General features: G+C 46.1%; 1 protein-coding gene across 1 annotated transcript in view; it reads left to right on the forward strand.

Moving 5' to 3' along the window:
* The window catches only part of ZNF185 (zinc finger protein 185 with LIM domain), a gene marked incomplete at its 5' end in the record, with an annotated part of 71,319 nt that overhangs the window by 36,281 nt on the left and 18,266 nt on the right, over positions 1 to 16,772 (forward strand). Inside the window, one exon of the mRNA XM_077825544.1 lies at positions 3,794 to 3,907. Coding sequence (XP_077681670.1) covers positions 3,794 to 3,907 — 114 coding nt within the window. The remainder of the gene's footprint in view (positions 1 to 3,793; positions 3,908 to 16,772) is intronic.

The following is a 16,772-nucleotide window of genomic DNA, read 5'->3' on the forward strand; positions in this document are numbered from 1 at the left end:
GTTCTTTTAGAATTACTCCATAGGTTCAGTCCAATGTTCAATATCAGGGTAACCCGGAATGGAAGCGGAGATCTCAATCTTGTGACTCAAACTTCCCCTGATGAAGCATAAGCAGATTTGAGATGAAAGGATCAGGTCCCAAAAGGCTTTTATACATTTTCTGGGCAGCGTCTTGACTGCATGAGGTCCTTGGGCGAACAATAGTGTTTTTGAAGTAACCTATTTCCTAAACATCTCCAGTAATTAGCTACATGGATTAACATAAGGCAATTGCTTATCTCCCACCATTTGCAAGTGGTTTGCTATATACTTAAAAGAGAAATCAAGACAGTGATATCACTACATTCACAGTTCATTTAAATGTTAATATCTCCTTTTGATCTCTGAATTAACAGAATACAGCAATAGACAGGAACTGTTTGGTTATATTGTTAACCTCTAACAATATGTATGTAAACACACAAAACCACAAACATTATCTAGTAAAATGTCTCTAAAGGTTGAATCTGGGTCAATTAGCCTGCTAGTTGTGTAACCCTTTCTGGCTCTGTGTCACAGAGGGTAATCAATCAGTGGGACTAACATAAAGTTAGCTAGACAAGGTGGGTGAGGTAATATCTTTTATTAACTCACCCACCTTGTCTCTCTATATCCTGGGACCAATGTAGCTACAACAACAATGCATACACCAAAGTTAGTTACTCAGCTGAATAATTCCTCCATCTTATTTTATTCCTATCCTACTCAAAACCACAGAAATGCATTTCTCTCTAACCCCTTTGCTTTAGACTAAACCATGAGCCATAACACCAGGCAATCCCAACTCTGATGTCACAGGAGAGCAATTTGGATGATGAAAGTTCAGACATTGTCCAATGAAAAGTCAAAAGGCCAGTTTCTGCTCCGAGTAACAAACCACATCACTCCATCAACAGAGCTGGGTAAATAAAGGATTTGTCCATTTGCTGGCAATTTAGAAAAGTTGGGGTGGGGAGGTGTGACGTTCCCCTCTGGTGTTATCCGGACCAGTGGTCTGCTAGGTCACTCCAATCCTTGACTCTGGGAGCCAGCCTTACCTTGCACTGCCGTGAGAACCCCCACTCCTGGACTGTTCATGCACACTAGCCAATATCTCCAGTCCCAGACACAACCCTAGGAACCTCCGTCTTGCAGTGTCCAGTTATACCAGTCTTGCAGTGTCCCAGGCTTGTTATCCCAAGGAGAGTCTCTGACACACTTCAAATCAAACGCACTGCTTCAGGTAGAATAAGCAAACAGATTTATTAACTATAAAGATAGATTTTAAGTGATTATAAGTCAAAGCATAACAAGTCAGAGTGGTTACCAGAATAAAATTAATATAAGCACGCAGTCTGAACTCTCAACCTAATTAGACTGAGCAACAACTCGATTAAGTGAAAAGAAAAGGAGTACTTGTGGCACCTTACAGACTAACAAATTCATGTGAGCATAAGCTTTTGTGAGCTACAGCTCACTTCACCCCACTGGATATTGTAGTCCTTAATATACAGGTTTGTTCCTTAAACCTAGGCCAATCTCCTGTCTTGGAGTCTTGTCTTCTTCTCAGTGTCTTGGTTGCTTGCAGCATAGGTGGGGCAGGAGAAGGGCCCAGTATGTGTCCACTCTGCCTGTTTTGTACTCTCAGTCCATGTGCTTGTAGAACACAAGTCCAGGCATGTCTGTGTGGCATTGCTGAGTCTCTCCAAGCAAGGTTGAGCAATTCCCCTGGTGAGGCCTCATGTAGGTGAGTCATTGCACTGTAGCTCCCTTGCTGGACAATGGCTGTTGATGGGCTATTTGATACCCTGCCCGGGCGTTGATTACTTTCCTTGGGAGCTAATACTTTCCTTAGCCTCTGGGGAGCTAATATCTGGCTGATTTCCCAGTTTACAGCAGGTTTTAGTGACCACCATACAACACAGTTCTCATAACTTCATATGAATTAATGATACACATATATGGATAGAGAAATGACTTTCAGCAGATTCAAACCTTTCCCCTGATACCTTACAAGTCATGCTTTATATGTGAGATCATGATTATATGAAAATGAAGAATATGGGGGTTACAGTACGGTTCTCCCAAGGCATAGAATGTCACAGGGGGGAAGGAATGTTTTCAAACTAAAAAGTCAAAACATTTCCTTTCCAAGATGTAAAAACAGAATCTTTCAATTTTTTTGGAATTTCCCCCCCAAAACAAACAGTTTGGTGAAATCAGCACAACAGTTCAGTGTCACCAAATGTCAGGACAGCCAGGCAACTTGCTGTGGTTGGAGCAGGGACAGGGGAGGAGCAGTCTCTCAGAACTACCAGGCAGCTGGGAGTATCCCAAAAAAGTAGTAACACTGGGCAGGTTGAAGTGGCTGCCATAGGTGCTGACTCTGTGGGCGCTCCAGGGCTGGAGCACCCATGGTGAAAAATTAACAGGTGCTCAGCACCCACCAGCAGCCAGCTCCCCTCCTCCCTACTCCTGCCTGCCGGCGGCCCCTGCCAATCAACTCCTCCCCATCCCTTTCAGTGCCTTCTACACGCTGCGTGTAGGAGGTGCTGGGAAGGAGGAGGAGGAGTGGGGACAGACTGCACTTGGGAGAGAAGAGGTGGGGTGGGCGTGGAGTGGGGGTGGGAAGAGGCGGGGTGGGATGGGGCCCTGGGGCAAGGGGTGGAGTGGGGGAGGGGCATGGGGCTGACTGGGGGTTGAGCATTCTCCGGGAAAATTAGAAGGCAGCGCCTGGGTGGTTGCTTCCATTAGGAACCTATGTACCTGCCTCGGGGTCACCTGGTCAGACCCTTGCTTATGGATTGGCTGAGCCCTTAGGACTCACAGGGAATTATCTCTGATGACTCATCAGGCTCAGAACACTCATGACACGAAATACGCATTTTTCACCCAAAAAATTTCACCCAGCTCTACCCATTTACATCAGTATGACGCAGTGAACATTAGTGAGTAGCAGAAGTTTGGCCCAGAGATGTAACTCAGTGTTATCCAGGCCTTCAAGGACACTGCCTAGATTCTGTGTTCAATATGCGTGTTTTTCTGTGAGGCTTGTGTCAGTGGAGGGAATCAGAGCAATGCTAGCAGGAAGGAACCTACGTCTGGCAGAAGTAAATGCTCCAATGGCTAATATTTTCCCTCTGTGACTCTCACAGACAACAGGCCTTTAGCTAAGATTTTCAAAGCCAGCTAGGGGATTTAAACACCTCATGCCCTCTCGTTTCAGTTGGAATTGTACATTCAAATCTCTGAGGCATCTTTGAAAAGCTGAAGCCTACCATAATATTTTTCCAGCTTTCAGCCTGATGGTTCCCATCTTTGGAATAAAAGAAAAGGAGGACTTGTGGCACCTTAGAGACTAACCAATTTATTTGAGCATGAGCTTTCGTGAGCTACAGCTCACTTCATCAGATGCATACCGTGGAAACTGCAGCAGACTTTATATATACACAGAGAATATGAAACAATACCTCCTCCCACCCCACTGTCCTGCAGACAGTGGGGTGGGAGGAGGTATTGTTTCATATTCTCTGTGTATATATAAAGTCTGCTGCAGTTTCCACGGTATGCATCTGATGAAGTGAGCTGTAGCTCACGAAAGCTCATGCTCAAATAAATTGGTTAGTCTCTAAGGTGCCACAAGTCCTCCTTTTCTTTTTGCGAATACAGACTAACACGGCTGTTACTCTGAAACCTATCTTTGGAATAGATTTCCACAAGTCCAATATATTAATTTTTCACATGTTCTTAAGAAAACCTCTATTTTCTCCCCTAGGCTTTCTCCCTTGAAGGGCAATACTGAGGATGCTGAGAATGAGAACATATCTACTACCCAATCTGAGCCTCCTACCACTAGAAAGCACACTGAGCCTGACGAGAACACGGCACAGTAAGGAGACAGGGAATTCATGCCCTGTTTTACACTGAAGTTTCTCCACACACGAGGATAATTAAATCCTTTCCCTGGCTGATGCTGTCTGTGGAATACTCACTCCATTGCCTGACATTGGTAACAGTACATTTTCTATGAGAGTAGGGGCGAAATCATCCGTCACTCACATTAATGAGGCCTGAGGTACCCAAACATTGCCCAGCCAAGGGCTGCACTGACTTCTTGCCAGAAGCCCCAGGGTCACACCCACTGTGCATAAAATGGACCTGGATGCAGAGGCCTGCAACTTAAATATGGAGGTGGGATCTGCTTATGGAGACATGGCCCAATATGCAAGGAATGCTGGGACTTGTAGTCTCTGGGCCATGCATCCAAATTAAAGATCATGGGAGCCACAGGACTCTCATTTTAGAAGTTTGTAGCCTTGCTAGTTACACTTTGGCCACCCTGAGTTAGGGATTGATTCCCTTTCCTCATCTTCCAGCTACCAGTTATGAAAGGCCACATTTCAGCCTCAGTTACACCCCTGCAACTCCATTGGCTTCAGTGGCACTGATTGGGCATAACTGGGGGTGGAATTTGCCCCAAAGCTTATACACAACCTAAGAATATATTTACCAATGTAAGCACTTAGTTTTTAAGAGAGAGCTGGACAAATCTGTGAGTGAGGTTGTATGATGGGATTGCCTGTGATGGTGGGATCCCTTATGGTTCATGTCCAGTGTTCCTAAAATTTCAGGCTTCAGGCTTCAGATGGTTACCTGCAGGGGTCAGGAAGGGATTTTTTTACCCCAATGTATTCTGGGTATTTTTTGATTTCCTTCAGAGTAGGCCACAGCTGGAGATGGGACACTGGATGGAGTGGGCCAATGCTCTGAGGTGGCACTGATAATTCTCTCTCAGGTGCTTGACTAGCTGGTTTTGCTCACATGCCATGGTCTAACAGATCACCATACATGGGGTTGGGAAGAAATTTCCCTCAAGGCAGATTGGCAGTGATGTTGGGGAGTTTTCACCTTCCTCTGCAGTGTGTGGGTCCGGGTCACATGCCAGGACTATTTGGCTATATCTCACATAATCATTTTCCTGCCATTACAAAGGCATCGGGCTCTGGTGCATCTTGGTGTCTCCTACTCTCTGCCTATGGCACACAATAGTTTACTCTTATGTGGGCTGTTATACTTTGGTTTAATTTTGATTGTTGGGTTTAGTGTGTGGATGCTGGGTGGTGCTGGTGGCCTGTGACATACAGGAGATCAGACCAGATGATCTAGTGGTCCCTTCTGGCCTTAAATTCTGTGACTCTATGGCTGTGACTCCATTTATGGGCAGAAATCTTGACTTGAATTTTTATTTTCCATAGAAATGTGGACTGTTGAGTCTGTTTGACAAACTGGGATTTAGAGCCCATTTTGGCTCCAGGCTTCTCATGTGTTTTTCCAGCATGAAAGTGTTTTCTGAATGCTAGTTACTTCTGAATGCTAGTTACTTAGTCCCACAAAGCAAACTCCTGAATCCCTTTCCCACAAGTCATGCTTCTCTTCTTTCTCAGGTCCATGTCATTTTCCAGAGACAACACCATCACTAGCACAGACACTAACCATGGGGGCTCACCATATATGGAGAGTTTAGAACCTGCTTTCCAAAGGCAAGTGGGACAATGGGATTGCTTATGTCAAAGAGGTGCCAGATGTTTTGGGAAAGAGGAAACTGAAAACAGATTTGAGAGTGTTAGTTCCTGGTTATGGTTGGGGGTTGTCCTGTTGTCTCCAGTGTGAGAGCAGACACATACACACTTTTGTACCTGTAGGTAGTAATAACCAATGGAATTAGGGTGCGAGGTATCTGAGAATGCACTCGACAGTCCCAAAATGTAGATCCTTGCCCTTCATCACAAGGAAATGCAGAATGAGGCAAGAGCGATTGTTCAGGTTTCTAAGGGACTCACTCATGTTTGAGCTATACCCATTCACAGGCTGTTGGGCAAGAGAGAAACCTGCCCCTCTGTGATGGGGTTCACTCAATGCAGGTGGCGCCTCCTCCTGGCCATCCTGGGGATTAGCTCTGCCAGGCGTTGCACCATCCTCTGGCGATGTCTTCATCCATCCTGTCTCACACTGCAGCCCCTCTCACTCCAGGAACTGCAGCCTCCTCTTCGTGACTCAGACATCTGGCTGGGTTATAATGTGGTTTCCCCTTCTGGGGGTTTCCCAAAGTCCTTCCACACAAACAGTCTCAGGCAGTTTTCGCCAGCACTGTTCTGATGGTGTCACTTCCCCAGTGGCTGGCAGGGGAACCTGGGCCAGCCCATTACTCCAGGTTCCAGTCCAGGGACCCTTTACCTGCAACAGTGGTCTGCTTTCCTTCAGCCCTTGTTGCTTCTTCCCTGGATTCCTTCCTACAGCTTCTGGTTCCCTCACTTCTCTGGGTATACAAGCTCAAACTGTAGGCTACTCTCTAATGCCCCAATACCTCTCTCTTTTCCCAGGGAGTGACTGCAGACAACTTCCCTGGAGCCATCTTCTGTTGCCAGCTTCCTGGCTTTATAAACCTGGCCAGCTCTTCCCACAGCTGGACTTCATCAGCAAACTAGGCCTTAGCACTCCCTGGCTCTCCTCCACATGTGACCCGTAGGCTAATGGGCCTAATTTACTCCTTTGGGCCTTGTTCGGAGTGGGCACCCCATCAGACCTTCCCTCCCCAGTTTCACCCAATGAAATGAGAGAGGAAGATAAAAACACACAAGACACATGTCAAACACAAGTGACCACTTTGTCACTTGCTCTGCCCTACCTTTTAAATGCCCCTGTTGAAACAATCATTGACTACCCCTTGTGACAGGGTCAGGCCAGATGGCTACAGGAGAGTGACAGAAGGAAGATATATTAGCCCCAGGTTAAGTAGGTCCCTTTTCCCTGGGTAAGGTAACAGGGAAGGTTCCAGAACAATCAGGAACTTTCTGGAAACAATTAAGGCAGACAGGCTGATTAGAACACCTGCAGCCAATCAAGAAGCTGCTAGAATCAATTAAGGCAGGCTAATCAGGGCACCTGGGTTTAAAAAGGAGCTCACTTCAGTTTGTGGTGTGCGTGCGAGGAGCTGGGAGCAAGAGGCGCAAGAAGCTGAGAGTGAGAAGGTGTACTACTGGAAGACTGAGAAGTACAAGCATTATCACACATCAGGAAGAAGGTCCTGTGGTGAGAATAAGGAAGGTGCTGGGAGGAGGCCATGGGGAAGTAGCCCAGGGAATTGTAGCTGTCACACAGCTGTTACAGGAGCCATGGTAGACAGCTGCAATCCACAGGGCCCTGGGCTGGAACCCGGAGTAGAGGGCGGGCCCGGGTTCCCCACATCCCTCCATCCCCCCAACTCCTTACTTGATACCGGAGGAGTTGAACTGGACTGTGGGTTCCACCAGAAGGTAAGGTCTCTGGCCTGTGCCCCGATCCACTAGGTGGATCAGCAGAGACTGCGGGGATTGTTCTTCTTTTCCCCATGCTGGCCAGTGTTGAGGCTAACTGAGTGAACGGCAGGTTTGAGCCACGAAAGTGGCCCTACTGAGGGCTGCTGTGAACCTCTGAGGCGAGAAAATCCACCAATAAGCACAGGACCCACCAAGGAAGAGGAGGAACTTTGTCACACCCTGCTTTGCCATTTTTTCTCAGTGCACAGAACTGCGCTCTAAAATGATTCAGGTACCAAGTGCTGTAGATGTTGTTGGGCAGATCTGACCCAGGTTATGAGGAGAGAAGCAGCACCAGAGAGACTAGATATGAGAGTCGTAGAGCCATGGAATAAATGTACCAAGCTTTGCAAAGTGAGAAGTCGGGATCGCTAACCACAGGCTTGTCTACACATACAGCGATGCAGCTGCGCCACTGTAATGCTTAGTGAAAACACTACCTATGCCAGTGACAGAGTTTCTCCCATCAGTGAAAGGCTATGTCTACAGTGGCAGAACTATTTAATGGAGAGTTTGGTCAATGATCAAAAAGCATTTAAAGAAAATCAATGTTGTGTGTTCACACTGTTATATGCTGTCCGCATAGCATATCCACACCTGGGGCATCGACAGTGAGAGCAATTCATTGTGAGTAGCTATCCCACAGTTCAGCTCTCCACCTTCTGCCAGTAGGTGTTACAGGAAGGCGGAGGGGATCGCAGTGCATCATGGATCTGAACTCAACGTCCCACAATGCATTGCTTTCCGTCCCAGCATTCCATATGTTTCTATCTTCAGTTCATGGCATTTTTCAATTTCCCATGGATCCGATGCTCTTGACTGCTCTGCCAGCTATCACTAGCACATCGTGAATGGCAGTGGAGTTCATGTTGAAGCTCCAAAATCAACGGGAATCACAGTTGCCCAACGTGCTGTCCGACATGGATATGGCCAACATTAGATTGCTTTGGGCATTCACAGAACAGTTGAACACGGTGGAAAGTCACTTTTGGGCTTGGGAAACTAGCACTGAGTGGTGGGATTGCATCGTTATGCGGGTCTGGGATGACGAGCAGTGGTTGCAGAACTTTCGGATGAGGAAAGCCACCTTCCTGGAACTGTGTGCTGAGCTTGCCCCAGCTCTGCAGTGCAGGGACACCCAAATGAGAGCTGCCCTGATGGTGGAGAAGTGTGTGGCGACCACAGTGTGGAAGCTGGCGACTCCAGACTTCTACTGGTCAGTCACAAATCAGCTTGGAGTGGGGAAGTCAACCATTGGGGCTGCATTAATGCAAATGTGCAGGGCTGTTAATCGCATTCTGCTGCAAAAGACCCTGATTCTTGGCAATGTGCATTAAATAGTGGAGGGCTTTGCAGAAATGGGTTTCCCTAACTGTGGAGGGGTGATAGATGGCACACATATTCCAATTATGGCACCGGACCACCTTGTGATGGAGTACATCAATAGGAAGGAATACTTCTCCATGGTGTTGCAGGTGCTTGTGAATCATCGTGGCCGTTTCACTGACATCAGCGTGGAGTGGTCCAGAAAGGTGTATGATGGACATATCTTCAGGACACTGGCCTTCACAGAAAGCTGCAAGCAGGGGCTTTCTTTCCAGCCCAGAAGATCACCATAGGGGATGTTGAAATGTCCATAGTGATCCTGGGAGACCCAGTGTATCCCTTAATGCCAGGCTCATGAAACCATACACGGGAAACCTAAATAGCAGTAAGGAGAGGTTCAACAATAGGCTGAATACATGCAGGATGACTGTGGAATGTGCGTTTGGCAGATTAAAGGTGCACTGGTGATGCCTTTATGGCTGGTTAGACCTCAGTGAGGAAAATATTTCCATGGTCATAGCATGTTGCATAATATTTGTGAAGGTAAGGGCAAAAAGTTTGCTTAGCGGTGGACTGCTGAGGCAGACTGCCTGGCTGCTGATTTTAAGCAGTCAGATACCAGGGCTATTAGAGGGGCACAACATGGGGCAATTTGAATCAGGGAGGCTTTGCAGCAACGCTTTGAAAATGAGAACGAGTAATGTTTGTTACTATGCTTGGGACTGCAGTGCTTAATGAAGTCAAGTTTTACTAGGCTAGGAAGCACTTGTGATTGTTCAGGCCAAGGATTCAATGTAAACAAAAAATTATAGAGCTTGTTTATTTGTTGATGCCTTTTGCTAACATAACTGGCATGGAAACAAATAAAGAGTGCTTATCTGTCAAATAACTTTTCTTTTAAAACAAAAACAAAAAGCCCAACAGCACACACCTACAGACAAACACACATTCTTGGAGGGAAGGGATGGGAATGAGGTACCAGGGTAGGGCTGACTTTCAGAGCTGAGCATAAGTCCAGCTATCATTTGTGAAGGTGTCTGTGGGGGTGGAGTGCATGGGAAAGTGAGAACTCACAGAAATCTGAAAGGAATATGCGTGTGGTGTTTGGGGAGGGCATGGGAAAGAGTTCTGAATGTGCTGAAGGGGAGGGCGGGCACACATGTGCTCAGTCTGCAGCATGAGGGACTGCAGCATGTTGGTTTGCTGCTCCAAAACTTTTATCATCCTCTCTGTTGCATCCCTATTGTACATCTCATTTTCTTTTCTTTCCTGCCTGTCGCTTTCCCAACACTGCCTGCGTTCTCTTCTCTGCTTCTGAGAGCTGCACCACCTCCCTGAACATATCTTCCTTGCTCCATCTTGGATACTTTCTTATCCGTCTGAGATGCTCAGCCAGTGTGTGTGGGGTGTCTTTCAAGGACAGATCTGGAGAAGCACAAGGAACAATACACAGAAGCATGATTGTTAAGTATACATACAGCACTGAAACAGTTCAGTAAAATATACCGCTGCTAATATACCAATGACGTTCTCGCTGACCCTAGACACACGTGCCAGCAAACATCCCAAGCACGGTGAGTTTACTCCAGGGTATGGAAGAAAAGCACTATTATAGGGTCTCGGGGCACTTGACGGGGGACAATATTCTAAGGTGTCCCACCCTTTTCCACAGGTGGGAGTCATTGTAGCAGACATCTCACTGCTGAGGGTAACCAGGGAAGCAAGGGTGCATCTACTATTTGCTTGTGGCTTCCATCCTGTCCCCTATGCCGCTCGCCTGTGTGCCGCTTTGGTCCCTCCTCAAGTGATTGCAGAATGGTGCAGGAAAATGTCCCTCAATGGGGGAAGGAACAAATCAGCTCTGCCAAGGAACCTTCGGCAGAGGATTGCCAAGTACCTCCAGGAAAGTTTCCTAGAGTTCTCTCTTGAGGATTCTGATGAAATCTTGGTGTGCATCAACACCCTGTTCTGCTGTGCTGCCTAGATGCACTGGGAGATGTCCAGCACATAGGAACTGAGCCAGCCTTGCACATTTCTCTGCCCTCAACCCATCTCTGCACTACCCAAAGCAAAACCATTTATCAGGGGTCCCCTCTCCTGCTTCTTGCTCACTGGAGAGCGACTGCTGAGACTGGCTAGACACCTCCGAAGTGGAGAATAGCTCCTGACTGGACACAGCACTAAGTGACCCTTCCATGGGCTCCACATTGTCTTCTGTCTCCAACTCTTCATCCATGACATCCTCCTCTGGGTTATGTCCACCTTTTGCTGGCTCCAGACCCGCTGAAGTATCCACTGAGCTCTTGGGGGTGGAGGTGGAGGTGCCACTGAGGATAGTGTCCAACACCTTATAAAAATGGCAGGTCTGGAGCGCAGCACTGGAGCAATGGTTTGCCTCCTTTACCTTCTGGTACGCGTGCCTCAGCTCCTTGATATTTGCTCTGCATGTCCCAATCATAACCCTTTTCACGCAAGCTGCGCGCAATCTGGCATAATTCTTACAGCTGAAGCGCAGCAGGGACTTCTCTGCCTCCTCTGCCCAGATACTGAGCAGAATGAGCAGCTCCACATTGCTCCAAGCAGGAGAGCATTTGCTGCTTGGAGCCGCCTTGGACACCTGGGAAGATGCAATGTGAGCTCTCCACACTGAGCAAACAGGAAGTGAAATTTTAAAAATTCCCAGGGCTTTAAAGTGGGATGGGCGGACAGTTGCTTACTTGGCAGCAGGGCAATGGAGTTGAAACTGCTGACCAGAGCGGTCAGGATGGGCATTGTGGGACACCTTCTGGAGGCAAATTACAGTGACAAAATTAAGCATGGTTTCAACACTGGCAATTTGGTGATAAAACTTTTGTGTAAAAAGCCTTCTGACTCTTGTCAAGGTGGCTTTATTATGTTGCTGAAACTGAGGAGTTCCATCACCGAAACTGACTTTGCAGTGTGTACACCTCCAATGTTTCGTCACCAAAAGCTGCCTTTTGTGAAAAAACTTGGCAATGTAGATAAAGTCTAAGTACTTCACCTCCTTGAGAAATGGTAGTTCTGTCAACAGGAGAAGCCTTCCTGCCAACATAGCGCTGTCTGCTCTGGGGTGACACAGTTGGTATAACTGTGTCGCTCATGGGTGTGGATTTCCCCGAGCGATGTAGTTATTCCGACAAAGTCTGTAGTGTAGACCAACCCCGTGATTGCTGCTTTCTGAACAATGTTAGCATTATGTCCTATTTCTGTATATTGAAATACCTCTTCTTCTTCGAATGGTTGCACATGTGTATTCCACTCCAATGTGTTCATGCCAAGAGCACCAGAGCTGCAGAGTTTTCTGCACCAGTACTCATTGGGGTGGCACACACATTTTGCATCTCCCTGTAGTCCCTCCCGAGGCTATAAAAGGGCTGCTCTGACCCAACCCCCACAGTTCCTTCTCACCGCCTGCGTCAGAGCTCCCTGTGCAGATTACTTCATGGCTTTTATTACTGACTGCTCTTCTAGTTTAGCTCTCTATCTTTCCTGGAAATAGTTAGTAGTTAGTTCCTGCTTAGACTTCCTTTCATTTTTTATTTTGTTTTTAGTTATTTAGTAATGTTTTCAGTGCTAGGCACCTGTGGCATGCCAGGCTTTATGCACTGCCCATCAGTAGGGTGTCTATTCCAAATAGTGACACACACCCTTGCCCACATGTGCTGCTTTTTGGGTCTTGGCACATTAAAGCGAGGTGCTGTATCTGCTGTTCTTTCAAGAAAACCAGGCAGGTTTCCAGAGATCTGCACCTCATGGAGTAGACAGTGAGACCAGCCTGGGCCCCAGGCCCCTCAACTGAACATCCTGTTGCCCACACTCACAGTCCACTATGGAGGCTACAGTTGTCACTGACAGAACCCTGGACTCCGACCCTTCTTGTATTGGCTAGCAAACAGAGCTGTAAACAGGGGAGTTTGAGTGGGAGTTCTGTTGGAGGAGAGGGTATTTGTGTTTGGTTTTGTATTGGTAGTATTTGTATGTGTAGAGACTTGTAGGGGCTTTGTGCTGGGAGAGAAGCTGAGCCCTGATTAGGGGGCAGGGTTCTCTGACTAGGGGTCCTAAAAGGTAGCAGCCAGTCAGGCAATGGCACAGACAGCTGCAGCGGCACAGGAGCTAGCAAACAGAGCTGTAAACGGGAGTTTGAAAGGGGAGTTTGTCTTGTGGTGCTTGTTTTTTGCTGTGGGTGGTGGTGTTTTGGTGTGGTTTGTGTTTCCCAGATTAACAGGATTTAGGTGGGAAGGCAATGACAGATACAGAGGTGGCAGTGGGAGTGACCCATGTAGCGGAAGACACAATGAAGATGACTGGATGTGGAAGCTGTGGTATGTACATGATCCTGGAGGGGGCACCTGGTAAGAGTTTTGTCTGTATGAAATGCCGTCTGATAGAGTTGATGGAGGAAAAGATCCGAGGTTTGGAGATGCAGCTGGAAAGTCTGGTAGAGTTTAGGAAGGGGTTTGAGCAGATTATGGAGCAAAGACATGAGGTATCTGAAGGGAAAAGCTCAGACTTGCAGATGGAAGCAGGACTGAGGAATTCTGAGGGGAGACTGCTGGGTGAGGAAAGTGATCAGTGGAAGCATATGACTAAAAGAACCAGGCAGAGGAAAAGACGGGCTAGTGAAGGAGAAATAGAGCTTAAGAATAGGTATGCAGAGTTGGAAAATGAAGAAGGGGCTCAGTAGGTAGTCACTGAAGGTGGAAGAGCAAGGAAGAAGAGAAGAGCAGCTAGTCCTATAGGAAAAGGGGAAGAGTTAATGGAGATTACACCAAATATGAGCCCCAGGAGGATACAAGATGGGTTAAAGAGGATTACAAGGGAGAATAGGAATGGAAAGAACTTGCAGCCAGAGGGAACAGGGGATAGACTGGAGAATAGCACCGTCACTAGGAAAAGACAGGTCTATGTGATTGGGGACTCTTTACTGAGAAGAATAGATAGGCCTGTAACCAGAGCTGATCCAGAGAATAGGAGGGTGTGCTGTCTTCCAGGTGCTAAGATACAGGATGTAGCCCTGAGGTTGAAAAGGATTCTAAAGGGAGCGGGAAAGAATCCCCTAATTATCCTTCATGTGGGAACAAATGATACGGCTAGATTCTCGCTGGAAAGTATTAAGGGAGACTGTGCTAGGCTGGGGAAGACGCTTAAGGAAATTGAGGCTCAGGTGATCTTTAGTGGGATTCTGCCTGTTCCTAGAGAAGGGCAACAAAGGTGTGACAAGATTATGACTATCAACAGATGGCTTAGGCAGTGGTGCTATAAGGAGGGCTTTGGGATGTATGGCCACTGGGAGGCATTCATGGATAGAGGACAGTTCTCTCGGGATGGACTTCATCTGAGTAGGGAAGGAAATAGACTTCTAGGATGGAGGCTGGCACAACTGATTAAGAGAGCTTTAAACTAGGAATTAGGGGGAGATGGTTGGGAGATGTCCAGGTTATCTCCACGCCAGAATTTAGCATTGAGAGGAAAGAAAATGAAGTAAGAGTGGATACAGCCGTGGGTAGGAGGAAGGGCAGTGTAGATACAAGTCTAATAGGTTATACTGGTAGTAAAATGACCATGCCTAATAGGGTACAGAATGTGAGTGAGGCCAAAGAGCAAAAATTAAGATGTTTGTACACTAATGCGAGAAGCCTAGGTAACAAAATGGAGGAACTAGAGCTACTGGTGCAGGAAGTGAAACCAGATATTATAGGGATAACAGAAACATGGTGGAATAGTAGTCATGACTGGACTACAGGTATTGAAGGGTATGTGCTGTTCAGGAAAGACCGAAATAAAGGTAAAGGTGGTGGAATAGCACTGTATATCAATGATGAGATGGAATGTAAAGAAATAAGAAACAATGAAATGGATATGACTGAGTCCGTCTGGGCAAAAATTAAATTGGGGAAGAAAACTATTAGAGCCTCCCCTGGGATAGTGCTTGGGGTGTGCTATAGACCGCCGGGATCTAATTTGGATATGGATAGAGCCCTTTTTAATGTTTTTAATAAAGTAAATACTAATGGAAACTGTGTGATCATGGGAGACTTTAACTTCCCAGATATAGACTGGAGGACGAGTGCTAGTAATAATAATAGGGCTCAGATTTTCCTAGATGCGATAGCTGATGGATTCCTTCAGCAAGTAGTTGCTGAACCGACTAGAGGGGATGCCATTTTAGATTTGGTTTTGGTGAGTAGTGAGGACCTCATAGAAGAAATGGTTGTAGGGGATAATCTTGGCTCAAGTGATCATGAGCTAATTCAGTTCAAACTGAACGGAAGGATTAATAAAAATAAATCTGCAGCTAGGGTTTTTGATTTCAAAAGGGCTGACTTTCAAAAATTAAGGAAATTAGTTAGGGAAGTGGATTGGACTGAAGAATTTATGGATCTAAAGGTAGAGGAGGCCTGGGATTATTTTAAATCAAAGCTGCAGAAGCTATCGGAAGCCTGCATCCCAAGTAAGGGGAAAAAATTCATAGGCAGGAGTTGTAGACCAAGCTGGATGAGCAAGCATCTCAGAGAGGTGATTAAGAAAAAGCAGAAAGCATATAGGGAGTGGAAGAAGGGAGGGATCAGCAAGGAAAGCTACCTTATTGAGGTCAGAACATGGAGGGATAAAGTGAGACAGGCTAAAAGTCAAGTAGAGTTGGACCTTGCAAAGAGAATTAAAACCAATAGTAAAAGGTTCTATAGTCATATAAATAAGAAGAAAACAAAGAAAGAAGAAGTGGGACCGCTAAACACTGAGGATGGAGTGGAAGTCAAGGATAATCTAGGCATGGCCCAATATCTATATAAATACTTTGCCTCAGTCTTTAATAAGACTAAAGAGGATCTTAGGGGTAATGGTAGCATGACAAATGGGAATGAGGATATGGAGGTAGACATTACCATATTTGAGGTAGAAGCGAAACTCAAACAGCTTAATGGGACTAAATCGGGGGGCCCAGATAATCTTCATCCAAGAATATTAAAGGAATTGGCACAAGAAATTGCAAGCCCATTAGCAAGAATTTTTAATGAATCTGTAAACTCAGGGGTTGTACCGTATGATTGGAGAATTGCTAACATAGTTCCTATTTTTAAGAAAGGGAAAAAAAGTGATCCGGGTAATTATAGGCCTGTTAGTTTGACATCTGTAGTATCCAAGGTCTTGGAAAAAATTTTGAAGGAGAAAGTAGTTAAGGACATTGAAGTCAATGGTAAATGGGACAAAATACAACATGGTTTTACAAAAGGTAGATCGTGCCAAACCAACCTGATCTCCTTCTTTGAGAAAGTAACAGATTTTTTAGACAAAGGAAACGCAGTGGATCTAATTTACCTAGATTTTAGTAAGGCGTTTGATACCGTGCCACATGGGGAATTATTAGTTAAATTGGATAAGGTGGGGAACAATAGGAAAATTGAAAGGTGGATAAGGAATTGGTTAAAGCGGAGACTACAACGGGTCCTACTGAAAGGTGAATTGTCAGGCTGGAGGGAGGTTTCCAGTGGAGTTCCTCAAGGATCGGTTTTGGGACCAATCTTATTTAATCTTTTTATTACTGAGCTTGGCACAAAAAGTGGGAGTGTGCTAATAAAGTTTGCGGATGATACAAAGCTGGGAGGTATTGCCAATTTAGAGAAGGACAGGGATACCCTACAGGAGGATCTGGATGACCTTGTAAACTGGAGTAATAGTAATAGGATGAAATTTAATAGTGAGAAGTGTAAGGTCATGCATTTAGGGATTAATAACGAGAATTTTAGTTATAAGCTAGGGACGCATCAATTAGAAGTAACGGAGGAGGAAAAGGACCTTGGAGTATTGGTTGATCATAGGATCACTATGAGCAGCCAATGTGATATGGCTGTGAAAAAAGGTAATATGGTCTTGGGATGCATCAGGAGAGATATTTCCAGTAGGGATAAGGAGGTTTTAGTACCGTTATACAAGACACTGGTGAGACCTCACCTGGAATACTGTGTGCAGTTCTGGTCTTCCATGTTTAAGAAGGATGAGTTCAAACTGGAACAGGTACAGAGAAGGGCTACTAGGATGATCCGAGGAAGGAAA

The sequence above is a fragment of the Eretmochelys imbricata genome, chromosome 9, assembly GCF_965152235.1.
Source record: "Eretmochelys imbricata isolate rEreImb1 chromosome 9, rEreImb1.hap1, whole genome shotgun sequence".
NCBI lineage: Eukaryota > Metazoa > Chordata > Testudines > Cheloniidae > Eretmochelys > Eretmochelys imbricata.